Genomic DNA, 15819 nt, shown 5'->3' with positions numbered 1-15819 from the left:
AAAATGCCCCCGATTCCCACAACTTCACATAGTGTGAATGAGCAGGGAGTTGCAAGTGAGTGGACAAGTTGCAAGGGGCAGGAGAGAAATGATGCGTGATCTTCCTCATATGTTTTATGTATCTTACTTGCAATGTAAAATCAATAAATGTTAAGAAAAATTAAAGAGGAAAAAAATATTAAAAACATAAGCAGCCCTTTTTTTGTTCTTTATTAATGCTTTTTGGTCCCTTCAAAATGCAATAAGCAATTAAGACGTCACAAGCCACAAAATGATACCAACTAAATTGCAGTTTCTCAACAGAAAATAAATCCTCCTAAACCCCAAAGTAAAAAAAAAAAAAAAAGTGTTATGGCTATTGGAACACGGCAATATGGCATTTTTATTTATTTCTTTTAATGGGATTTTATTGAGCAAATGTAATTGAATTTAAATATGCCATATATGTTGATATTGTCATGCCCAGAACGACCCAAACTGTAAAATGGCCATGCTTCTTAGCCCACCTAGTGAACGCCATAAAAAAAGGTAATCTCTGCTTTCATGTCCCTCTGTCTCAAAAGATGGAATAAAATGTGATCATAACGTCACATATACCCTAAAAGGGAAAAATAAAAAATTAAATTCAGCCCTCAAACAGGTCCATCAGCAGAAAAGTAAAAAAGTTATGTCTGTTTTTTTCTGTGCAAGCATTGTAGTGGCTTTACAGCTGGACATGTCTCTATTATCCTGCCCGCCACTGATCTATCTGTTCAGCACAGGGCAGGAGAGTCAACTCAACATGCACATCACTAAAATAGAATGGGACTTTCATAGTCCTCACCATGCTTTAACAGCACACTATGGAACCCTAGAGTTCAAGTATCTTCTACGATATTAGTCATGTGGCCAGTCACATGCCTTGAGGAAACTGAAAAGTAGAGGGGAAAAAGACAACTATACTGGGTAATAAAGTATTCATGATTAAAATTGGTGCAACTGAGAGGTGTGTGTGCTGCCTGCCGCGTGCATGTAGAAGAGCTATGCTCGTGTATTTACTGCAGCAGCAATGTTGTGTGTTCTGCAGAGTTGTGTTTATCTGTACTGTTCGTGCCATAGAGCTCATACAGCAGAGTTGTGTGCATAATGTGAATGCTGCAAAGAAACACAAACAGGCACGGTTAACCTGACCAACTATTACCTGCTCAGTGCTTCGAAGAACACTTTTACTGACCCCTCTGGTTATTTACACCACCACAGAAGTTTTAGTTGGTAGGAAATAATATTTTTTCTGATGTCTAAAACTGGGGTGTGCCTTAAGTTCAATAGTCCGAACAATATAATAAGTAGATCTTAGAAGTGATGAGGCTGGTGTACGTTATTTTTTTAAATATTTGCCAGAATTGATATAAATTCCATTTCAGAGTTTTCCTGCCAGTTAATACAGATCAAACCCCTAGGCCTCATTTAGAGATCTGTGTTCACAGCTGGAGCCCGTACACATTACAGGCATGTTTGTGTAAATAATATATTTTCTGTGTATTGTGCGTCCTTGAGGCATCTTTTTTTTTTTTTATTCGAGTCACGAGTAGAGTTGAGCGACTTTGGTCGGATCGGGTTTCATGAAACACAAAATTTGTTTCAGATGAAACTGGTCCGACTAGGGCAAAAAAAGTCGGTGTTTCTTCCGAAACCCGACCCCAATGCAAGTCAATGGGGAATAAAAGTCTGCACTGAGTGGATGAATGTCATCCGCTCAATGCCGACTTTTATTCCCCATTGACTTGCATTGGGGTCGGATTTCGGACGAAACTCTGACTTTTTTTGCCCTAGTCGGACCAGTTTCGTCTGAAGCAAATTTTGTTTCATGAAACCCGATCCGACCAAAGTCGCTCAACTCTAGTCACGAGTCAAAATCGCCCATACAGGTCCATGGGTCTGTGACAATTGTGGGCCGCGCACAGACGCTCATTGATTACTTGCAGGAACCCTTTATAAACCACTTCTGGGAAACTGAATTTTTTTTCTATCTTGGAGGTAAAAGTGAAAATGAAAACCTAGTTCTGTATCTGCAGATTCATTCTTTGAATAGACTTTTTAATTACTTTTTTCTCCAAAATGTGTCAAGTAGGAGATCTGCTGTAACATCCGAACTCGTTGCTTGAATGTGACATTTTCACCAAATGATGTTCGAATGATAGATATTTTCTGAGAATTCAGCTCTGGCCGATAAACTTCGTTGGCTTTTTATTTTTGGATTTTTTATTAAGATGTATCTGGTAGTAGTCTGTGAAGGTAAAAAACAATTAGGATAGGGACTGTAATGGAAAAGTTTTACTGATAAGTGGAGTGAAGTTATTGTTGACAGTTCAAATGTCAATCTCGGTGACGGGAATGTACTTATGTACATAAATGCTAGCCTACATTATAAATAATAATCCACTTATACAAAATGGGAGTCAGAAATGGTTACCCTGCCACAGGCGCTGAGCTCACCACTTACTACACTGTAGTGGGAGATTAGTGGAATTGTTTTGCTAAAAAGCTTTAAAACAATTACTATAAAATGTGTTGTCAGTTACGTCAAAGGGTGCAATCATATATATTGTATGTAGGCCATTACTCGATACAACTGATAAGCCTTTTGTTTTGTTTCCCTCTCCAATGACTATAGCCAAACATCCAAACAGTTCATACAGTGCTTCTTCATCTGATTGGGGAGTTATTCCGGTGTCACAACTTTGGGTGCAGGTTGTCCTTTTCTTGTGTTTAGTAGATTTCAAAAAGAAAAATGGAAGTCATTGCATATGTAAAATATTCTTAAAGAGAACCTGTCACGAGATTTCACAACACAGTTTGCATCCATAAATGGATCTCCTGAGGCTTGTGTGCTCACTTTGAAAATCCATGTCAGTAAGCCTCTATAATAATCCTTTCTCAAGTTTTGGACCAGCAGAATAGTGTAGATCTCCGGAGTCCAAGTGTATTCATTAGCTAACCTTGATCGGTCTACCCAGCCTGATTTAACCACTGTCAGTGTGTCCTTCCCTGATTTTGCTGAACCTCAAAGGTTAAGGCCAGGTTCAGATAACATGTTCCACAATCTATATAGAGACCCCAGTTTTGCAACTTGCATGCATACACCTTTCAAATTGAATTGGATGACTGTGTGTTTTTTTTTGCTATTTTTCCAAAATCAAGGTAAAAGGTGCCATAAATCCATATCAAAACATATCTGAATAGTCATGTTTTAATGACCATATCATAAAGACCAGAAAACACTATGCACAATGTAAAAATGCCATGTATATGTGCACATGGTGTTTTTAAGATGCTGGCGAAGCCTTTGAGGTTTTCCTAGACGAAGCCACTTCAACACTAATCTTTTTTTCTGAACTGCCTTTGTAAAGGTGCCATCTTTTTCTATTGTTTAAACTTCAACAGGAAGGATGAACATGTTGCTTCTTTTAACAGCTTCATGAATTCCAATCATGAAGTGGTTAATTGATGTGACCTAAAACTGATATGTGCACAGCAGTGTCGGACGCTTTCCCAATACTGTGCATTGTTTTTATTTTTTGCAACTGTTTTGTGGCGCTTTCTCAGACTGATTTTTTTTTTTTTTTGTCCCGGTTTAAGCAGTTGTGAAACGCGCATCGGGAGGATGGTAGGTGAACACTTGCTGAAATACTTTCATAGATGCTTATGGTACTTGCACTTTATTAGACAATGTTTTTGGTCCACTGATTTTTACTCCTTACTCCCCTTTTTGCCCTAATCTTGTATTTTTGTACAACCTCTATTTGTAGAATATGCTTGTTACTTTGTCTTTGATTTATTACATCAGTCTTTGCATGTGACAGACTTATTTCTTGTCTCTCTGGCTCTCCCACCATTCTCATTCATTGGTGTGTTCTAGCTTTTTTCTACATGTGTTTTTTATAGTTCCACATGCACTTTTTTAATGTTGCCTAATAAAGGTTTATACATTTCATTGTGATGTTTTGTATACTGCACACTCTCTTGGTTTTTCTACATTATTTCTGTGAATAAGGATAAACTTTATTTCGGCCTGTGGTCATTACTAGAGATGAGCGACTTTGCGTTTTTTAGGGTCGAGTCGGGTTTCATGAAACCCGACTTTCTCAAAAGTCGAGTCGAACGAAATCGGCCGACTATCGTGAAAAGTCAAAGGTCCGACTGAAACACGAAACCCATTGCAAGTCAGTGGGGAAGCAAAGCCGTCAGGGAGAGGAGGACAGTAAACACACCTACATGCCGGACCGCTTTTTTAAAGTTCGCGAAAACTCTATCTATCTCTCTCTTTCAAATTCAAATAGGCTTTATTGGCAGGACCAATTGGCAGGGGAGTGGATTAGGGTAGTGGGGATGGGGTGTTGGGGGCAAAATTTGGGGAGTGATTGTCCATTTGGAGGTCTTTAGTTCCTCTCATCTTATGACATGTGGTGACATATTGGGCGGCGACCTCCACCATTGATTCTTCTTCCCCCAGTAGGATGCAGAGTTTCCTCTCCTCGTCCATGGATGGGAAGTCTGGGGTATGGGTGGTAAGTTTCTGGAAGTGGGAGTCCCTCACTGCTGAGTATTTGTTGCAGTGCAGCAGGAAATGCACCTGATCTTCCAGAGCCCCCTGCTGGCAGTGCTGGCACAGTCTGTTCTCTCGTGGCTTGTATGTCTGTCGGTGCCGCCCTGTTTCCACCTCTAGGTTGTGGGTGCTTAATCTGTATATACTCATGGTCTGCCTGTCTTTGGGGTGGCGTAGCCTTTCCAGGTATGGAGCCAGTGTGTAGTCCCTCCGCAGTGACCTGTAGATGGTGAGTTTCTGGGAGTTCTCCAATTCACTCTTCCAACCCTCTATGTATGGCATCTTGCTGCTCTCTGAGATCTCTTTTATTTGGGCTTTAGTTAGGGTGTGTTGCTGACTTTGGTTGAGCTGGCTGCCGAGGTTCCTGGCTTGCTCTTGGCTCTGGCTCAGCAGGGCTTTATGATGGTAGGAGCTGGGGTTGCTGTTCTGTATATGCGCCTGGTGTGATAGCGCCCTCTTGTGTATAGTGAGCCATAAGGGGAATCGGCCCAGCTCTGCCCGACAGGCTATGTTTGAGGTGCTGCGATGTACCTGGAGGAGATATTTGCAGAACTCCAGATGGAAGACTTCGGTTGGGCTGGAATCCCACTTTTTCTGGTCTGGATAGGTTGCTGGACCCCATACCTCGCTGCCATATAGCAGTATAGGTGTGATGACGCTGTCGAATATCTTGAGCCAGACTCTCACCGGTGGTTTGAGGTGGTACATTTGTCTTCTGATGGCATAGAAGGTTATGCATGCTTTCCCTTTCAGGGTCTCTGCTGCTTGCTTGAGGCTCCCGGTTTGGCTTGGCTCCAGACCGAGGTAGGTATAGCTGCTTGTCTTCTCTAGCGTGGCACCATTTAGTGTGAGGGAGGAAGTGGAGGTTTCTTTAGAACTCCTCTTTTGAAACACCATGACTTTGGTCTTCTTTTGGTTGATGGGCAGCGCCCATGTGGTGCTGAATGTTTCCAGCACGGCCAAGCTATCTTGGAGGCCTCTCTCGGTTGGGGAAAGCAGCAGGAGGTCATCTGCATACAGCAGGATCTTCACCTCTCGGTTGTGTAGGCTGAGACCTGGGGCAGAGGAGGATTCCAGGGCCGCTGCCAGTCCATTTATGTAGATGTTAAATAGAGTTGGGCTCAGGCTGCAGCCCTGTCTTACCCCACGGCACTGCCGGAAGAAGGCCGTCCTCTTTCCATTCACCTTCACGCTGCACCGATTCTCAGTGTATGAGCTCTTGATGACGTCGTAGGTTCTGCCACCTATTCCGCTCTCCAGGAGTTTCAGGAACAGACCAGGGTGCCACACTGAGTCAAAGGCCTTCTTGAAGTCCACAAAACATGCAAATATTTTCCCCTGTTTTTTTCTATGGATGTGGGTCTTGATGAGGCTTTGCAGGGTGTAGATGTGATCCGTGGTGTGATGGTTTGGCATGAACCCAGCTTGGCTTCTGCTGAGGGTGTCCCGCTGGGTGAGGAAGGTGATGATCCTTTTGTTAATAATGCTGTTAAATAGTTTTCCCAGAACGCTGTTAACACATATTCCTCTGTAGTTTGCTGGATCATATCTGTCTCCATTCTTGTAGATGGGCGTTATGAGACCTTGATTCCAGCTTTTTGGGAAGTAGCCAGCACTCAGGATGTGGGTGAATAGTTTTGCCAGTGCTGCATGTATATCTGGGGAACTGAATTTGATCATCTCTGGCAGGATGCCGTCACTGCCCGCGGCCTTCTTGCATTTCATAAATTTGATACTGTCTTTTATTTCCATCACACTGATTGGTATGTCCAGAGGATTTTGGAAGTCTTTGATTGTCTCCTCCATGTCTCTGAGTTTAGTGGTTAGGTGCTTCTGTTCTGGGGTTAGGTCTTCTTCTGGTATGTTCTTGTAGAGGCCTTTGAAGTAGCTGTGCCAGATGTTGCCATTTTGGATGTGGAGGGTGCTCTGCTTGGGCTTTGTGCCGATATGATTCCAGGTCTCCCAGAATGAGTTGTCCTGGAGGGAGTCCTCAAGCTTCTGTAGTTCTTGGCAGATATGCCTCTGTTTTTTCTCCCTGAGAGTGCGTTTGTATTGCCTCTGTAGGATGTCATGGGCCGCTCTTAGGTCCCTGTTGTTTGGATCTCTGTGCTTTTGGTTTGAGGCTACCCTTAGGGAGTTGCGTAGTGACTTACATTCTTTGTCAAACCATTTTTGGCCTTGTTTATTTGTTGGTTTCTTGGGGTTGGTTCTTCTGATGCCTGCTAGCTCTGCCATGGTGTATAGGATGTTGTTAAAGTCATTCACTGCCCAGTTGACTCCTTGCTGGTTTGATGCGTAACTACTTGTGTTGAAATTTACAAGTAGCTCTTGGATCTCGGTTCTGTTAGTCATGTTGGTGTATTCAGTGGATAACTGTTTGGGCCACTTGTAGGATGGTGGCAGGTTGTGTAAACTGGTCAGGTGTGGCTTTTCTATGGGTTGTTTGTCCGTGGATCTCATGTACAGCAGTGTCTGGTTGTGGTCTGACAGGTGGGTTTCAGGGGTGACTATGAAGGCATTTATGTTTGCTGGGTCTATGTCCGTTATTGCGTAATCCACCACACTGCTGCCCAAGTGGGAGTTTAGTGTAAATCTCCCTAGTGAGTCCCCCCTGATGCGTCCATTCACTATATACAGCCCCAAGCTCCGGCACAGGTTCAGCAAGGTTCTGCCGCTTTTATTCACCACTCTGTCATAGCTGTTTCTTGCGGTCTGTACTGAGTCATTATAGAAGGATCCATCTCCCATTACATATGTGTTTCCGTCAGGTGAGATGTAGTCCTTCTCTGTACCCGTCCTGGCATTGAGGTCTCCGCAGAGGAGCACTCTGCCCATGGACTGGAATTGGGCTGCCTCTCTCTGTATGACCTCATAGATGTCCGGCTTATAGTATGGGGATTCTGATGGAGGGATGTAGGCTGCGCAGAGGTAGATGTCCTGCTGAGAGGTGAGGATGGCGCTGCTTATCCTCATCCAGATATGGCTTTCTCCTCTTTTTACTGCCTTGATGTGCTCTTTGATTTCCTCCTTGTACCATATTAGTATGCCCCCTGAACAACGGCCCTGTTTGATGTTCTTGTTTTTCTGGGCAGAGAGAGAAAATTCCCTGTATTCCCATGGGTGTCAGGGATTCCTCCTCTGCCCGGGCCCATGTCTCCAGAAGGATCTGGATGTCAATGTTCTTTAGCTTTTGCTTGAAGTCTGGGTCATTTGTCTTGGACCCAAAGGCTGAGGCATTCAGTCCTTGAATGTTCCAGCTGCTGATAACTAAGGATGTCATATTTGGTCGATATACCTTATAATGAAGAAAGATTTTCATCGTAACACGTTCTTGTGGTGGGTTTGGGTGGCATATTTTAAGGGTGTCCCATGAGTTGGCTGCATAGTGTGCTGAGCAATGTCCTTATTTCAGCCATGTTGCTGTTCTCTGTTGCTCTGTGTTGCCATTGTGGGGCATGTTGTCTCCTGTGCCCTGTCTGTGGACTCTCATTGGGGATCGCTGTGCGTTGCCATTGTGGGGCATGTTGTCTCCTTTGCCCTCTCTGTGGATTCTCTCCAGGGATCGCTGTGGTTTGCCATCTGTTTGGTGGGCGTCTTGCTTGTAGTCTCGGAGGTCTGTTTAGAACCATGTCCTTTAGCTCTTTTGCTAGATTGCTGACCCCTTGTTTATTGAGGTGTTTGTCGTCGTATAGGTGACGGAGCGTTATTCTGGGGTGGCTTGCCAGCTGTATATTTGGTGTTGAGGCGATACTGGCAGCCAGCTCTGAGTTGATTTGCTGGATTACCTCTTGGTTTATTTCTTTCCTTGGAAGCAGGGCAGACAGGATTATTTTGGTTCTGGGGAATTTTTGCTGGGCTGCTATTGCGAGTTTTGTTAGGTCCTGAGTGACTGTCTCTTGTTGGATATCGTTTGTGCCGGTGTGTAGTATGAGGTGTGTGGGCTCTGTGAAGTATGGATTACTGATCACCTTCTCTGCTTGTGGGATTGTTGAACAGCGGATTTTTGTGACTTGTGCCCCTGGGAACAGTCTCTTAGTGTCCAGGTATTTTCCATTAGAGTCTATTATTAGGACGATGTCGGGGATCGGTGCTCTATTTGGGTCATTTGCTGTTTGTGCATCGTTTGGTCCTTGGGTGATGGTTGTCTTTGACTGCTGTGGTGTTGGGGCTGTATTTTTGTTGCAGGGAATGAGGGCACAGTTTTCCTCTGTAGGATTGTTGGTTGCTCTGGTTTGCTGTATGGGAGTCTGCTGTATTTTTGTTGCTGAGGTTGTTTCGGTCTGGTCGGGGCTGTCGCCGGTCTGTGATATGTCAGGCATCGGGGTAGTTGCTGCATGCGTGGGTTTTGGGGTGTTCATTATACTTTGAGGTGCTATGTCCATGTTTTGTTGCAGATTTGATGATTTTAGCAGGGATATTTCTTCTTTGAGAGTTGAGTTTTCTTCCTGCAGTTTTTTTAAGTGATATTTGCATTTCACACAAGTCTATTTTCAACCTCAATAGTTCGTCCTTCAGTTGTTCATTTGCATTTTTCTCACCTTGGCTTCTTTGTAAATCCTCTTTGAATTGAGTAAACTCACTTTCTAATCTGGACAGGCAGTCTCTGAGAATATCCATGGGGGGTTGTGATGTAGATGTGGTGGGTGCACAGCTTGGGACCCTGTCTGCTGTAATCTGAGATGGAATGGTTATGCCTCTTCTCAAGGTTTGTACCTGGGTCCTAATGTGACTGAATTGTTGTAAAAATTCCTCCAGTTTTTGTTTTGTTCCTTGCACCATGATAGTTCCATTATTATAAATGTTTATGGAGAGATTAAAAGTCTCGGGGTCCTCCTCATCCTGTACTCTAATTTGTTTGCCCCTGCTAATGCCCCGTGTTTTGACATTCTTGTAATGGTTTCTGAGAGTCTGGTCCCAGGCTTCATGGTGCCCTGAGTAGAATAACACATTTGTTTTTTCTCCCTGTTCATTAACGTCTATTAGTACTGTCTCTGGAGTTTTTTTGATGTTGGCCAGTTTTATTGCCTTACTGGCTGCCTTGGATCTAGCATTCTAAGGGAAGCTTATCACTAATGTGTCAGGCCCCCTGCTGGGTCCTGGCTCCATGTCTCTCTCCATGCTTACAGTGCAATTCCTATATTGTTTCAATTTAAAAGTCTTTTATATTTTCCAATATTTTCTAATGCTTAATATACAGTCTATTGTTCTCTTAGCAGTGTATTGGCGTGAAGCCCTTACCTTGGGGATGCACTGAGCATTGGTGGTTTTCTGCTTTCTTGATTTCCAGTGGCTGAGCTGTTCCTGCTTTTTATCCTTGTATCTTGTATCCTGATTTTTCTTGTCTTGGCTTAAAATCCTTAAAATCTTTTTCCGGTGTGCTTAGTATGTCATCATGTCTGTGAATTTCTGGGGTATGTCCTCCAATCTTCTCATTATAAGGTATAAAACTTGGATTTGATCAGGAGCTCATCTTTACAGTGTCCTGCTCCTGCAGTGGCTCCACCTCTCTCTCTCGATCTCTCTCTCGATCTCTCGATCTCTCTCTCGATCTCTCGATCTCTCTCTCGATCTCTCGATCTCTCTCTCGATCTCTCGATCTCGCTCTCGATCTCTCTCTCGATCTCTCGATCTCTCTCTCGATCTCGATCTCTCTCTCTCTCGATCTCTCTCGATCTCTCTCTCTCTCGATCTCTCTCTCTCTCGATCTCTCTCTCTCTCGATCTCTCTCTCTCTCGATATCTCTCTCTCTCGATATCTCTCTCTCTCTCTCGATCTCTCTCTCTCGATATCTCTCTCTCTCTCGATCTCTCTCTCTCTCTCTCTCGATCTCTCTCTCTCTCTCGATCTCTCTCTCTCTCTCGATCTCTCTCTCTCTCTCGATCTCTCTCTCTCTCTCGATCTCTCTCTCTCTCTCGATCTCTCTCTCTCTCTCGATCTCTCTCTCTCTCTCGATCTCTCTCTCTCTCTCGATCTCTCTCTCTCGATCTCTCTCTCTCTCGATCTCTCTCTCTCTCTCGATCTCTCTCTCTCTCTCGATCTCTCTCTCTCTCTCGATATCTCTCTCTCTCGATATCTCTCTCTCTCTCGATCTCTCTCTCTCGATATCTCTCTCTCTCTCGATCTCTCTCTCTCTCTCTCTCGATCTCTCTCTCTCTCTCGATCTCTCTCTCTCGATCTCTCTCTCGATCTCTCTCTCTCTCTCGATCTCTCTCTCTCTCTCTCGATCTCTCTCTCTCTCTCGATCTCTCTCTCTCTCTCGATCTCTCGATCTCTCTCTCTCGATCTCTCTCTCTCTCTCTCGATCTCTCTCTCTCTCTCGATCTCTCTCTCTCTCTCGATCTCTCTCTCTCTCTCTCGATCTCTCTCTCTCTCTCTCGATCTCTCTCTCTCTCTCGATCTCTCTCTCTCTCTCGATCTCTCTCTCTCTCGATCTCTCTCTCTCGATCTCTCTCTCGATCTCTCGATCTCTCTCTCTCTCTCTCTCTCTCTCGATCTCTCTCGATCTCTCTCTCTCTCTCGATCTCTCTCTCTCTCTCTCGATCTCTCTCTCTCTCGATCTCTCTCTCTCTCTCTCGATCTCTCTCTCTCTCTCTCGATCTCTCTCTCTCTCTCTCGATCTCTCTCTCTCTCTCTCGATCTCTCTCTCTCTCTCTCGATCTCTCTCTCTCTCTCTCGATCTCTCTCTCTCTCTCTCGATCTCTCTCTCTCTCTCTCGATCTCTCTCTCTCTCTCGATCTCTCTCGATCTCTCTCTCTCGATCTCTCTCTCTCTCGATCTCTCTCTCTCTCTCTCGATCTCTCTCTCTCTCGATCTCTCTCTCTCTCTCTCGATCTCTCTCTCTCTCTCTCGATCTCTCTCTCTCTCGATCTCTCTCTCTCTCGATCTCTCTCTCTCTCGATCTCTCGATCTCTCTCTCTCTCGATCTCTCTCTCTCTCGATCTCTCTCGATCTCTCTCTCTCGATCTCTCTCTCTCGATCTCTCTCTCTCGATCTCTCTCTCTCGATCTCTCTCTCTCGATCTCTCTCTCTCTCTCGATCTCTCTCGATCTCTCTCTCTCTCTCGATCTCTCTCTCGATCTCTCTCTCTCTCGATCTCTCTCTCGATCTCTCTCTCTCTCGATCTCTCTCTCTCTCGATCTCTCTCTCTCTCGATCTCTCTCTCTCTCGATCTCTCTCTCTCTCGATCTCTCTCTCTCTCTCGATCTCTCTCTCTCTCTCGATCTCTCTCTCGATCTCGATCTCTCTCTCTCTCGATCTCTCGATCTCTCTCTCTCTCTCGATCTCTCTCTCTCTCTCGATCTCTCTCTCTCTCTCGATCTCTCTCTCTCTCGATCTCTCTCTCTCTCTCGATCTCTCTCTCTCTCTCGATCTCTCTCTCTCTCTCGATCTCTCTCTCTCTCTCGATCTCTCTCTCTCTCTCGATCTCTCTCTCTCTCGATCTCTCTCTCGATCTCTCTCTCGATCTCTCTCTCGATCTCTCTCTCTCTCGATCTCTCTCTCTCTCGATCTCTCTCTCTCTCGATCTCTCTCTCTCTCGATCGCTCTCAATCGCTCTCGATCTCGATCGCTCTCGATCTCGATCGCTCTCTCGATCGCTCTCTCGATCGCTCTCTCGATCGCTCTCTCGATCGCTCTCTCGATCTCGCTCTCCATCTTGCTCTCTCTCGATCTCGCTCTCCATCTCGCTCTCTCTCGATCTCGCTCTCCATCTCGATCTCTCTCGATCTCGCTCTCCATCTCGATCTCTCTCGATCTCTCTCTCTCGATCTCTCTCTCTCGATCTCTCTCTCTCTCGATCTCTCTCGATCGCTCTCGATCTCGATCGCTCTCTCGATCGCTCTCTCGATCGCTCTCTCGATCGCTCTCTCGATCGCTCTCTCGATCGCTCTCTCGATCTCGCTCTCGATCTCGCTCTCCATCTTGCTCTCTCTCGATCTCGCTCTCCATCTCGCTCTCTCTCGATCTCGCTCTCCATCTCGATCTCTCTCGATCTCTCTCTCTCTCTCGATCTCTCTCTCTCTCGATCTCTCTCTCTCTCTCGATCTCTCTCTCGATCTCTCTCTCGATCTCTCTCTCTCTCGATCTCGCTCTCTCTCGATGTCTCTCTCGATCTCGCTCTCTCTCGATGTCTCTCTCTCTCTCGACGCTGCATTTGGTGAAAGTCAGCGACTTTTGAATCTGGCCGACCTGTTTCGCTCAACTCTAGTCATTACCCTTTGGTTTTCTTGTATATGGGGACAACAAAGTGCAAATAGATGATGCTAATCTGTGCCACTGTATTAAGAAGTAGTGCACCCTCTGTGTATGGATGATAATTCACCTATTACATGCAGAGTGATGTGTGTGTATATATACTGTGTGTGTGTATGTATGTATATAGCAAAATTTTGCCACAGTCCAAATATTCCTGGAACCACAGGATAGGTGATTATTTGGTTGACATCCCATCAATCACAAGAACTAGGTTCCGGAGCAGTTTAACTTTTAAAGCTTGACGTTAATTGTTGTCTGTTACAATCTGCCTGATCCATTTTCATTCCTTCACCAAAAATAAATATATATATATATATATATATATATATATATATTTATTTTTGGTGAAGGAATGAAAATGGATCAGGCAGATTGTAACAGACAACAATTAACGTCAAGCTTTAAAAGTTAAACTGCTCCGGAACCTAGTTTTTGTGATTGATGGGATGTCAACCAGATAATCACCTATCCTGTGGTTCCAGGAATATTTGGACTGTGGCAAAATTTTTGCTATTTTTGTATCAGTCATCAGCTTTAATTTGAAGCTTTTCTACAAAAATATTTTTGGGATTATAGCCATTTTTAACAGAAATGCATAGGTGCTAAAAGCGCCACCAATTCTAAAACAGTAGCACAGAAGGCCTCAGTCGGGTGGCTCTCTCCTTGGGAACTGTGTAAGGGCTCAGTAGAAAGAGTGTAAGTCCGTCTTCAGCTGACGTGGGGAGACCACGCATACCATGCTATTTTCTCTAGTTAAAGGATGATTAGTGGGGTTCCATTGGACGCTGCTGGTGTTTGTCGTGAAGCTTCCATTAATTTAGATGTTTTGCTCCCGTAACAAAACGCCGACATGATGCCGTTGTACTGAATTTATCATTTGCGAATAGGACTTTTGCACTGGGCATTATTTTTTGCTGGGCCACGGTATTGGGTAATATCTATCTGGGTATCTTATTTTATTTGGTTGTTATAAAGGACAATTTTTTTGCATTCTGTTTGGTAAAATACATGTTGTTTATTTCTGCTCATACACGTTTTCTCTGCCTGGCAGGTGATTTTCCATGACGTCAGTACCCTGACCGAGAAGCTGTTTCCAGTAGTAGAAGCCATGCAGAAGCTCTTCAGTGCTGGCACTGGAACCTACTACAGCGATTCCATCTTTTTCCTTTCTGTTGCTCTACACCAGCTAATGCCAAAAGGTAACATGGTACAGTCATACAGTATAAAAAAAAAACTTCATTGTAAATGATATAAAGATTGATTTCTACATACCAACCAGTCCACTAAATGAATGTATTATTCATGTTATACCGGATTTTGTATGCAATTGTTGCTTCATTCCATCAGTTGGTATAATTCATAAAATATATAAAATATTTTGTCAAATTTCCTTTATATAGAAAAAAAGAATGTGATCACCAGACCATCGTATCGTTTCATGAGAATGTAGTACTTTCCTTTTGGACACCATGGGTGTTAATATGGAGCTGGACGCCATTTGAGGCTATAACAGCGTCCACAACATTTTGCAGTACATATTGTGGGTATTTAGGTTCTTTCAGCCAAAATGGCATTTGTGAGATCAGAAAGTGATGTTGGTGAGCAAGGGCGATCCATTCTAGTTTTTCCTAAAAGTATTTTACGTAGTTGACGTTGGGGATGTGTCCGGGCCAGGACACGGCCACTCAGGTTCCTCCACACCAAACTCTGTAAATCAAGTTCTTATCGACTCCACCATGTTCCTGAAAAATATTCAGAATTGAATATTGAAAGTCCTCTGTGATTGATACCATCTTTTCAGTTAGCCGTTAAAGCTTTCGAGACTACTCAGGTCTCTTCATCAGGCATAGAATAATGCAAAATGTGAAGAATCACATATTTATACACAACACAGCAGAGAAATAATGCAATAGATAAGACAAGTGTCTTGAAGCAGAACTATCATTATGGGAGAGTGATATACAGTTACGGCCATAAATTTTGGAACAGTTCATAAATATGGAGTGTCAGTTCCTCTGATTGGTGTCTGGTTCTGTGTTGTGATGCCCCCCGCAAGGTCTTAGGAGCAAATTCCTTAATTGTTGTAAAAAGACATAAATCCATGCGACACATTCATTCCTGCACTGAGAATGCCAAAGGTTGTCATGAGTTTATACTCCCAGATTCTTCTGTCTCTCTGAGATTTGAAGACTCTGTGTCCATGGTGCTGTGATCAGGCATACAGCATCATGGACATGGAGTTACTTGTATTGAAAGGTAATTTCAAATCTCAGAGAGACAGAATCTGGGAGTATAAACTCATGACAACCTTTGACACACTCAGAGCAGGAATGAATGTGTTGCATGGATTTATGTCTTTAGACATCCATTAAGTAATTTGCTCCTCAGACCTTGTGGGGGCAACGCACAACACAGAACCAGACCCCAATCAGAGGACAACAAAACTTTCATACTCCTTATCTATGAACCGTTCCAATATTTATGGAAATAACTGTCCATCACTCTCCCATAATGATAGTTCTGCTTGAGGTGACTTGTCTTATCTATTTCATTATTTCTGTGCTGTATTGTGTATACATTATTATATAAATATTATTACAAAATCTGAAGAATCACATATTTATACAGTATATTAGTCAATCCTGATGAAGAAACCTGAGTAGTCTTGAAAGCTTGCAATTTATTGCCATCTTTTCAGTTAGCCATTGAAAGGTATCAACCACTGAGGACTCTCAATTCTGAAAATTGTTCTATCTACTGGCTAACTCGGTACAAAGATATACATCTTTCCTGTATCACCGTTTTCCTGTGCACAGTGGAATGTTGGAACAGGAAAGAGCCTTCCCCAAACCTTTACCACAGATATAAAAGCATTCCCTTTGTCTAAAATGTCTTTTGGTCATAAACTGAAGCTTTGAAAATCCTTTCCACACTCTTATCTCTCACCCAGTGTGCACTATTCATTCCATTAGGTGGAGGCT

General features: G+C 43.7%; 1 protein-coding gene across 2 annotated transcripts in view; it reads left to right on the top strand.

The window, feature by feature from the left end:
* The window catches only part of XXYLT1 (xyloside xylosyltransferase 1), a 310439-nt gene that overhangs the window by 46617 nt on the left and 248003 nt on the right, over nucleotides 1-15819 (top strand). For both annotated transcript variants that reach the window (XM_073578694.1, XM_073578695.1), the window contains exon 2: nucleotides 13890-14037. In XM_073578694.1, coding sequence (XP_073434795.1) covers nucleotides 13890-14037 — 148 coding nt within the window. The remainder of the gene's footprint in view (nucleotides 1-13889; nucleotides 14038-15819) is intronic.

Source organism: Dendrobates tinctorius, unplaced genomic scaffold, assembly GCF_039654945.1.
Source record: "Dendrobates tinctorius isolate UK_male_01 unplaced genomic scaffold, ASM3965494v1 ptg000060l, whole genome shotgun sequence".
NCBI lineage: Eukaryota > Metazoa > Chordata > Amphibia > Anura > Dendrobatidae > Dendrobates > Dendrobates tinctorius.
This window is presented reverse-complemented; position numbering and strand designations above follow the sequence as displayed.